At 31.9% G+C, this 11173-nt stretch overlaps 2 protein-coding genes and 1 long non-coding RNA gene across 3 annotated transcripts; all 3 read left to right on the top strand.

Annotated features, from left to right (window-relative positions):
* Positions 1-1168: 1168 nt before the first annotated feature.
* On the top strand, positions 1169-2217 carry LOC117904171 (disease resistance protein RGA2-like). Its single transcript, XM_034816683.1, has one exon. The coding sequence runs from the start codon at positions 1300-1302 to the stop codon at positions 2215-2217; it is 918 nt and encodes a 305-aa protein (XP_034672574.1). The 5' UTR covers positions 1169-1299.
* A 949-nt stretch (positions 2218-3166) lies between these two features.
* Positions 3167-4929, top strand: LOC117905210. Its single transcript, XR_004649670.1, has 2 exons — positions 3167-3834; positions 4566-4929. It is a non-coding gene; the product is annotated as an uncharacterized LOC117905210 (long non-coding RNA).
* A 1783-nt stretch (positions 4930-6712) lies between these two features.
* LOC117904170 (putative disease resistance protein RGA1) lies at positions 6713-10447 on the top strand. Its single transcript, XM_034816682.1, has 2 exons — positions 6713-9263; positions 10033-10447. The coding sequence occupies exon 1, from the start codon at positions 6713-6715 to the stop codon at positions 9257-9259; it is 2547 nt and encodes an 848-aa protein (XP_034672573.1). The 3' UTR covers positions 9260-9263; positions 10033-10447.
* The last annotated feature ends 726 nt before the right edge of the window (positions 10448-11173 follow it).

The following is an 11173-nucleotide window of genomic DNA, read 5'->3' as shown; positions in this document are numbered from 1 at the left end:
TTTTACACAAAAATAATAAGGATATTTTTATCAAAATTAGGCCAAAAAAATTATTAAGGGTTATATTTTCAAAATTAGGTTTTCAATAACCAATAACCTTTTAATTAAATAATCCATAATTTTCCTGAGATGGTATATGACTTTATTAGAGATAGAACTTTCTTATATTAAGAAGAAAATTTGAAAGTTTAAAATTACATTCCGGTGAGTATCTACAATTAAGATATAAAATGCAAATTTCTAAAATGGTGTAATGAGATCCATTATATAATATCATAGCTTTTCTATTTTTACCCCTTAAATTTGTAAGAAAAAATTATTTATTTTGAGAAGTTGATTTATAAAACAATTTCAGGTCTCATGATCAAAGTTTATTCTTTCACTTTCTGTTTTACAAAGGCAAGTCCCAAATAAAATCAATAAAATATAAATTATAAAAATATGATGTTGGGGTCAATTGGAATTTCAACTAAATGACAAATTTTTAGTACAATTTGGAAAAAAAAATGTTTTATTCTATAAAAGGAATTGAAAAAAAATTCAAACTTCTCATAAGTGAATGGATTTAATTTTATGTTTTAAGAAAGAAAAATCATAAATTGAAACTTAATTATTAATGTTCCCCTTGTTTTAATGATTGAAAAAGTAATTATAATCTCTAGAAGAATTATAATAAATTTAGTAATAATTTATTAAATAATATTTATAAAAATTATATTTATTTATAATTAAATTAAGACCCCTTAAGATTTATGTAAATACATAAAATATAAAATATTAAATATCATTAGTATTCCTATAAATGTATTTCATATATAAATTTTATATTTAAATAATAAAATTTAATTTTAGAGAACGTTAAATACTACTTTCCAAAATATTTTTACTTAAAATCTCTCAAAAAAGGTAAATTTGGTAAATAAAATAAATTTATTAAAGTATTAATTGATGAAATTTAAAACCGATCATGATTGAGACAAAACCTTAGGCTTGGGTGAAATTAACCCTTAAACAAACCAAAAAAAAAGTCTCTCCTCTTGTGAGCATCAATGAGTATGGTCCAAGTGACTTCCTTGGACAATAAAAAAGTTTCCAAACCTTTACACACGTCCCTTTATTACTGGATGAATTGATTATAGGGACAGAAGCGTCATTACAATGTGTTAACATTGACCCGAGCATCGACTTTGCCAAGAATCATTTCAGATCTCGGATCTCTGATTCTCAATTGACCTTTCCCATTCCCAAACAACCACCATCGCCCATCGCTAGCTCTTCAATTCCCTGCTTCTCTGCAACATGGCTGAATCATTTGCCTTTGCCATAGCTGACAGAGTTTTGGGGAAGTTGGGCTCTGCCCTCATCCAAGAAGTTGGCCTTGCCTGGGGTGTTAAAACCGAGCTGGAAGAGCTCAACGATACTTTATCCACCATCCGAGCGGTGCTCTTAGATGCTGAGGAGAAGCAAGCCACCAGCCATCAGCTGAGAGATTGGCTGGGAAAGCTCAAAGATGGCTTTTATGATGCTGAAGATATTGTCGATGAATTTGAATATGAGGCCTTACGCCAGAAAGTGGTGGCTAGTGGGAGCTTTAAAACCAAGGTATGCAGTTTCTTTTCAAGTCCAAAGTCACTTGCATTCAATCTTAAGATGGGTCATAGGGTGAAGAAGATAAGAGGGAGATTAGATAAAATTGCAGCTGATAAGTCAAAATTTAATCTCATCGAGGCTGTTGCAAACACGCCTGTTGTGCTAAGCAAGAGGGAGATGACCCACTCCTTTGTCCGAGCTTCCGATGTTATCGGGAGAGACGATGATAAAGAAAATATTGTTGGGCTTTTGATGCAACCTAGCGATACTGAGAATGTTTCTGTAATTCCCATAGTCGGGATTGGGGGGCTAGGCAAGACAACTCTGGCTAAACTTGTGTATAATGATGAGAGAGTAGTGGGGCAATTCTCCGCTAAAATGTGGGTTTGTGTGTCAGATGAGTTTGATATTGAAAAGCTTATAAAGAAAATCCTTAAGGAGATCAGGAAAGGTGATGAAAGTTACAGTGACTCCTCCATGGAGCAGTTGCAGAGTCATCTTAGAAATGCATTAGATGGTGAAAAATTCTTGCTGGTTTTGGATGATGTGTGGAATACGGATCGTGAGAAGTGGCTTAAGCTGAAAGACTTGTCGTGGACGGTGCCAATGGAAGCAAAATTCTTGTAACTACACGCAAGAAGTCAACTGCTTCAATCATGGGCACTTTTCCCATGCAAGAAATAAAGGGTCTTTCTCATGACGATTGTTTGTCTTTATTTGTGAAATGCGCATTTAGGGACGGAGAAGATGAGTATCCAAACCTTTTAAAAATTGGGGATCAGATTGTTGAGAAATGTGCAGGGGTTCCCCTTGCTGTGAGAAGTTTAGGGAGTTTACTGTATTCGAAAAGGGATGAATGGGATTGGGTATCCATTAGAGATAGCGAAATATGGGAATTAGAACAAAATGAAGATGGTATTATGGCTGCATTAAGACTGAGCTATTATGATTTGCCTTATCACTTGAAGCAATGCTTTGCTCTTTGTTCCTTATTTCCCAAAGATTATGAATTTAGTAATGTTGTTTTGATCTCAATTTGGATGGCAGAAGGCCTCATTCATTCATCGGGACAAAATGCCAAAATGGAGGATATTGGTGAGAGATATATTAATGAGCTATTATCGAGATCTTTCTTTCAAGATGTTGAGCAGGGGATACCAGGAGTAGGATATACATTCAAAATGCATGATCTTGTACATGATCTTGCATGTTTTTTGCACAACCTGAGTGTTTAACACTAAATTTTCACAGAAAGATATTCCTAAAAGGGTTCAACACGCCGCATTTTCTGATACCGAGTGGCCCAAAGAAGAGTCTGAAGCTTTAAGATTCCTGGAGAAGCTGAATAATGTTCATACCATTTATTTCAAATGGAAAATGTGGCCCCTAGAAGCGAATCATTTGTTAAGGCATGCATCTTGAGATTCAAATGTATACGGATATTGGATTTACAAGACTCAACTTTGAAGCATTGCCTAATTCTATTGGAGTCTGAAGCATCTAAGATTTTGACCTAACTGGAATAAGAGAATCAAGAAACTCCCTAATTCCATTTGTAAGTTATACCATTTGCAAACTTTGTCACTCTCACGATGTTCAGAACTTGAAGAATTACCAAGAGGCATAGGGAGTATGATCAGTTTGAGGACGGTATCTATAACAATGAAACAAAGGGATTTATTTGGAAAGGAAAAAGGGTTGAGAAGCTTGAATTCTCTTCAACATTTACAATTTTCATTGTCTCAATTTGGAATTTTTGTCTAAAGGAATGGAAAGCCTTATTAATCTTCGAAATTAGTTATTGACAATTGTCCAAGTTTGGCTTCTTTGTCACATAGTATAAAACTCCTGACTGCATTAGAGGTTTTGGCAATTGGCAATTGTCAAAAACTTGAATCCATGGATGGGGAAGCAGAAGGGCAAGAAGACATTCAAAGCTTTGGGAGCCTACAAATTTTGTTCTTTTGCAATTTACCACAATTGGAGGCTTTACCGAGGTGGCTTCTTCATGGGCCAACTTCTAACACTTTACATCAATTACATATTTCAAATTGCCCAAGCTTGAGAGCATTGCCAGAAAGTGGGTTGCAAAAGCTCATATACCTTCAAAAACTTGAGATTGAAGATTGTCCTGAATTGATTGGAAGATGCAAACCTGAAACGGGGGAAGATTGGCAAAAAATCGCTCATATACCTAAAATATATCTTGATGGAGAAAAGATTGCATCGTTAACCAATAATTAGGTAAGGGAGAACTCTTAAATTCTAGTTCATTTTCTTATTAATTTCACACGGCACTTTGTTACCCTCATATATCTAGTTCTGATTTTTAATTTTATTCTTTTAGTATAAAGTGTAATCCTCAATGCGTCATTTGGTTTAATTGTTTTTTGAGACTAAATTTGTATTATAGTTTTTTATAACATTTATAAATCAAAGTTTATGATTTCTTTAGTATATATAATCTTAAGAAAGAAGGGAAAAAAAAATGAAGCACAGGCAACCAAATAAACTTTGATGGGTATTTCCATATAGAGAGAGAGATATATAAATGTTGGAAATATTGTTACCAGATTTGTCATTTCTTGTATCTAATCAAATGTGGCTCTTCTGCTTTGATTGGATGATGCGGTTGGAAGTTGGAAGTTGGAAATATTGTTACTAGAGTCAGACTAGTCATTTCTTTTAAGTATCTATTCATCTCCTTGCCTTTTCTATTGAGAATGTTTAATTTGTCGATTTTACATGATATTATGTTTGAATCTGTTGTTGATATTGAGATATTGGCAATTAATGAAAGGTAGCATATGTTAAGGATAATAATTTATGCTCTGAAGATGACCTCTCCCGGTTGCCCATTCTTTAATAGTGACAGAGGGCATGCATTCTCTTCTTCTAGTTGTCAATTTCTTTCCATAAAATTTTAATGATATTGGTCTTTTTATCTTGTTGTTGGAAAATAAAAATACAAACAGGCGGACTGGGTGAGAAATGGAAAGTTGGCCTGGAAATGGAGGACTAATCAAATATGGTTCTTATGCTATGATTGGATGATGCGGTTGGAATTTGGAAGTTGGAAGAGAGTTGATGGAGCTGGAAATGGAGGACTGATCAAAGCTAGTGTTTGGGTCCTTGCTTGCTTACCCGTCTTTTTCTTGATTTGTTGCCTCAGTGCTGAATTCTGGAGTGGTGTGCTTGTTTATTATTTGTCTTATTTTCACATAGACTCGTGTGTAAGGTTGTTTTGGTTGTTTGGAGTTTGGAGTGTGAACTTTGATTTACTTTACAATAAAAGGTTGATGGATTCATTTATCAATCAAATATATGAATGATGATATACGATTCTAATTTAGTTTACACGTTATTGGCAAATATAAATGACAAGACACGATTTTGATTTGCCCGTCTTCATAATTTCCTCATCCAACATTCTTTATATATATCATGCATAGACGCACATATATATGATTATGAGATTCTCCGTATGTATTCCATATCCTAAAATGTGTTTAAAAATGTTAAAGAGAATGATTTGTAAGATAATCTTATTCATTTTGGTAGCTATTTTGAAAAGCATGTAAAATATTTTTTTGAAAAAATAATTTTATAAAATTAGATATCAATAAAATAAAAGAAATTAAAATAAATAAATATTTTTTAAAATAATTGATTAAAAGATGAAATACTCTCCATATTTGTAAATTTATCATTTTCTATGTTTTTATTTGAAGAGTAACTCATTTTTTACATAAATGTCCTTTGTTATTTCAAGTATTTACAGTATATTTTAAAAGAAATAATTATTTTTACACGAAAATAATAAGGGAATTTTTATCAAAATTAGGCCAAAAAAATTATTAAGGGTTATATTTTCAAAATTAGGTTTTCAATAACCAATAACCTTTTAATTAAATAATCCATAATTTTCCCGAGATGGTATATGACTTTATTAGAGATAGAATTTCTTATATTAAAAAGAAAATTTGAAAGTTTAAAATTACATTCCGGTGAGTATCTGCAATTAAGATATAAAATGCAAATTTCTAAAATGGTGTAATGAGATCCATTATATAATATCATAGCTTTTCTATTTTTACCCCTTAAATTTGTAAGAAAAAATTATTTATTTTGAGAAGTTGATTTATAAAACAATTTCAGGTCTCATGATAAAAGTTTATTCTTTCACTTTTTGTTTTACAAAGGCAAGTCCCAAATAAAATCAATAAAATATAAATTATAAAAATATGATGTTGGGGTCAATTGGAATTTCAAATAAATGACAATTTTAGTACAATTTGGAAAAAAAAAATGTTTTATTCTATAAAAGGAATTGAAAAAAAATTCAAACTTCTCATAAGTGAACGGATTTAATTTTATGTTTTAAGAAAGAAAAATCATAAATTGAAACTTAATTATTAATGTTCCCCTTGTTTTAATGATTGAAAAAGTAACTTATAATCTCTAGAAGAATTATAATAAATTTAGTAATAATTTATTAAATAATATTTATAAAAATTATATTTATTTATAATTAAATTAAGACCCCTTAAGATTTAGTGTAAATACACTAAAATATCAAAAGTATTAAATTTTATCATTTACTATTCCTATAAATGTATTTCATATATAAATTTTATATTTTAAATAATAAAATTTAATTTTTAGAGAACCGTTAAATACTACTTTCCAAAATATTTTTACTTAAAATCTCTCCAAAAAAGGTAAATTTGGTAAATAAAATAAATTTATTAAAGTATTAATTGATGAAATTTAAAACCGATCATGATTGAGACAAAACCTTAGGCTTGGGTGAAATTAACCCTTAAACAAACCAAAATAAAAAAAAAAAGTCTCTCCTCTTGTGAGCATCAATGAGTATGGTCCAAGTGACTTCCTTGGACAATAAAAAAGTTTCCAGTCCTTTACACACGTCCCTTTATTACTGGATGAATTGATTATAGGGACAGAAGCGTCATTACAATGTGTTAAACATTGACCCGAGCATCGACTTTGCCAAGAATCATTTCAGATCTCGGATCTCTGATTCTCAATTGACCTTTGCCATTCCCAAACAACCACCATCGCCCATCGCTAGCTCTTCAATTCCCTGCTTCTCTGCAACATGGCTGAATCATTTGCCTTTGCCATAGCTGACAGAGTTTTGGGGAAGTTGGGCTCTGCCCTCATCCAAGAAGCTGGCCTTGCCTGGGGTGTTGAAACCGAGCTGGAAGAGCTCAACGATACTTTATCCACCATCCGAGCGGTGCTCTTAGATGCTGAGGAGAAGCAAGCCACCAGCCATCAGCTGAGAGATTGGCTGGGAAAGCTCAAAGATGGCTTTTATGATGCTGAAGATATTGTCGATGAATTTGAATATGAGTCCTTACGCCAGAAAGTGGTGGCTAGTGGGAGCTTTAAAACCAAGGTATGCAGTTTCTTTTCAAGTCCAAAGTCACTTGCATTCAATCTTAAGATGGGTCATAGGGTGAAGAATATAAGAGGGAGATTAGATAAAATTGCAGCTGATAAGTCAAAATTTAATCTCATCGAGGGTGTTGCAAACACGCCTGTTGTGCTAAGCAAGAGGGAGATGACCCACTCCTTTGTCCGAGCTTCCGATGTTATCGGGAGAGACGATGATAAAGAAACTATTGTTGGGCTTTTGATGCAACCTAGCGATACTGAGAATGTTTCTGTAATTCCCATAGTCGGGATTGGGGGGCTAGGCAAGACAACTCTGGCTAAACTTGTGTATAATGATGAGAGAGTAGTGGGCCAATTCTCCACTCAAATGTGGGTTTGTGTGTCAGATGAGTTTGATATTGAAAAGCTTATAAAGAAAATCCTTAAGGAGATCAGGAAAGGTGATGAAAGTTACAGTGACTCCTCCATGGAGCAGTTGCAGAGTCATCTTAGAAATGCATTAGATGGTGAAAAATTCTTGCTGGTTTTGGATGATGTGTGGAATACGGATCGTGAGAAGTGGCTTAAGCTGAAAGACTTGCTCGTGGACGGTGCCAATGGAAGCAAAATTCTTGTAACTACACGCAAGAAGTCAACTGCTTCAATCATGGGCACTTTTCCCATGCAAGAAATAAAGGGCCTTTGTCATGACGATTGTTTGTCTTTATTTGTGAAATGCGCATTTATGGATGGAGAAGATAAACAATATCCGACCCTTTTAAAAATTGGGGATCAGATTGTTGAGAAATGTGCAGGGGTTCCTCTGGCTGTGAGAAGTTTAGGGAGTTTACTGTATTCGAAAAGGGGTGAACGGGATTGGGTATCCATTAGAGATAGCGAAATATGGGAATTAGAACAAAATGAAGATGGTATTATGGCTGCGTTAAGACTGAGCTATTATGATTTGCCTTATCACTTGAAACAATGCTTTGCTCTTTGTTCCCTATATCCCAAAGATTGTGAAATTAGTAATGTTGTTTTGATCTCAATTTGGATGGCAGAAGGCCTCATTCATTCATCGGGACAAAATGCCAAAATGGAGGATATTGGTGAGAGATATATTAATGAGCTATTATCGAGATCTTTCTTTCAAGATGTTGAGCAGATGATACCAGGAGTCCTGTATAAATTCAAAATGCATGATCTTGTACATGATCTTGCGATGTTTTTTGCACAACCTGAGTGTTCAACACTAAATTTTCACAGTAAAGATATTCCTAAAAGGGTTCAGCATGTTGCAATTTCTGATACTGATTGGCCGAAAGAAGAGTCTGAAGCTTTAAGATTCTTGGAGAAGCTAAATAATGTTCGTACCATTTATTTTCAAATGGAAAATGTGGGCCCTAGAAGCGAATCATTTGTTAAGGCATGCATCTTGAGATTCAAATGTATACGGATATTGGATTTACAAGACTCTAACTTTGAAACATTGCCTAATTCTATTGGTAGTCTGAAGCATCTAAGATACTTGGACCTAAGTTGGAATAAGAGAATCAAGAAACTCCCTAATTCCATTTGCAATCTATACCATTTGCAAACTTTGTTCCTCTTACAATGTTCAGAACTTGAAGAATTACCAAGAAGCATAGGGAGTATGATCAGTTTGAGGACGGTATCTATAACAATGAAACAAAGGGATTTATTTGGAAAGGAAAAAGGGTTGAGAAGCTTGAATTCTCTTCAACATTTACAAATTGTTAGGTGTCTCAATTTGGAATTTTTGTCTAAAGGAATGGAAAGCTTTGTTAAACTTCGAAAATTATGTATTATCAGTTGTCCAAGTTTGATTTCTTTGTCACATAGTATAAAACTCTTGACTGCATTAGAGGTTTTGGTAATTGGATGCTGTGAAAAACTTGAATCCATGGATGGGGAAGCAGAAGGGCAAGAAGACATTCAAAGCTTCGGGAGTCTACAAATTTTGCAGTTTGATTATTTACCACAATTGGAGGCTTTACCGAGGTGGCTTTTTCATGGGCCAACTTCTAACACTCTACACCATTTAAAGATTTCACAGTGCTCAAACTTGAAAGCATTGCCAACGAATGGTCTACAAAAGCTCACATCCCTTAAAAAATTGGAGATCGATTATTGTCCTGAATTGATTAAAAGATGCAAACCTAAAACCGGGGAGGATTGGCAAAAAATCGCTCATATACCTGAAATATATTTTGATGGACGAGAAATTGCATCATCGACCAAATAATTAGGTATGAGAGAATATCTATTTTAGTCTATTTTCTTATTGATTATTTGTCATTTTATGAGCTTCATTTATCTAGTTTTTGCTCTTACTTTTATTCTTTTAGTTCAAAGTTCAATGCTTCTGTCAACTGATTTAATTATTTTTTTTCAAATTGAATTTCTCTGATAATTTTTTTGTGATATGTATAAATCAAAGTTCATACTTTCTTTGGAATATATACCTTAACGTTATGTTGGTTCCAATAAAGTATTAAAAAAAGGAAAAAATTATTAAGAAAAGTAATTTTTTTCATATTTGGTTTTATTATAAAAAATATGAAAAAAAATTAAACGTAATTAAAATTAATTAGAAACTTATATACTTTTAAATTATTTTTAATCATTATATAAAAAAGCTAAAATAGCTTAAATAAGTTTGAAGTAATATATAAAAATAATTTATTAATTTTAAATCTACTTTTTATTTTTATTCATTTTTTTTTTTATGTTTTCTTTCTTTCGTAATTTCCCTCGAGCCTTCCACAATATTATGTTTGAATAAATTGTTATATTGAGATATCAACTTCAAATGAAGGTTAGTACATGTCAAGGATAATTATTTATGCATTCAAGATGACCTTACGCCTGGTACCAAATAGCTTCATTTGTTGATTCTTATGGAAATAGTGGATATTCTCTTTCTCTAATTTTTATTTTTTAGTTGGTTTCCATAATTTTTAATGATATTAATCTTTCTATTTTTTTTCTTGGAAAATAAATAAAAATAAAAAACAGGTGGTGTAGGTGAGAAATGTGGTGGTGCTGCTGCGATTGGATTGAGAATTGAGCTGGACCTGGAAGACCGATCAAAGCTACTGTTTAGCTCTTCGTTGCTTGGGCCATTGCTTGCTTGCTTGCTTTTTTCTGCTTAATCAAACTCCTTGGATTTGTTTTCATCAGTTGGTGTTGGCTTCTTCATTCCTGTTTGAGTGTTCAATTTGGATTAACAGTATGTATCTTCATTATTGGCGGAGGAGATACCATCTTTCTTATCTCCTTTTGCCTCTTTGACTTGTGGGATATTTCTTGCTTGCCTTTTTTCAGATTGTTTTGGTTTCATCTTCTTGATTCTCAATCAGTTGAACTCATGACTTTTATTTGTCTCATTTCCCATGATATTGAGATATTGGCAACTAATGATAATTGTTTATTATGCTCTTAAATAATCTTTTAGTAGGTATCAAAAGTCTATTTGGATAACTATTTTTAAAAATAGTTTTCTCCGAAAACATGATTGAGAATTTCATTACTAAAAAAAAAAAAAAATTATTAGTACTAGTTTTGAAAGCATGATGTTTTTTAGTAATATATTTTATTTGTTTTTTTAAATCTGTTTTAAAAAATAGTCATATAATATAGTGAATGGTTGAAAATAATTTGTTTACAACCATAAAAAATTACCTTGAGAAAATTTCAAATTTTTGTTCTAAAATATACCATAATTTTTTTTTAACTAATCTTGTCAGTTTTTTGTTATATACCATAATTTTTGTTTTAAATTATATTTTCTATTTTTCTAAATAATTTAATTTTTTGGATAAAACCTTTTTTATATCTGAAATTAACAATTGATTATCCAATATCGTAATTAACATCTAATCATTTAAGAAATAATGTTACCATAAATTTAACAAATACATAATTTTGAATATCAATTGAAATTGGTTATTGGTCATATGTAATATTTATAAAAATTATTTTTGAAATTAACAATACTTTTGCAACTATGGTTTCCCAAACACTCAACTAATTTCTAGCACAATTGATTTTTCTTTTAATAAGGTTATTCGAATGATGAATTTGCCTCAATTGTATTTGAACTTTCTTATAATTTAAGGTTTTGTTGCAAAAATATAAATAAGAGTGGTCGTAATTG

This window comes from Vitis riparia, chromosome 17 (assembly GCF_004353265.1).
Source record: "Vitis riparia cultivar Riparia Gloire de Montpellier isolate 1030 chromosome 17, EGFV_Vit.rip_1.0, whole genome shotgun sequence".
NCBI classification, from domain to species: domain Eukaryota; kingdom Viridiplantae; phylum Streptophyta; class Magnoliopsida; order Vitales; family Vitaceae; genus Vitis; species Vitis riparia.
This window is presented reverse-complemented; position numbering and strand designations above follow the sequence as displayed.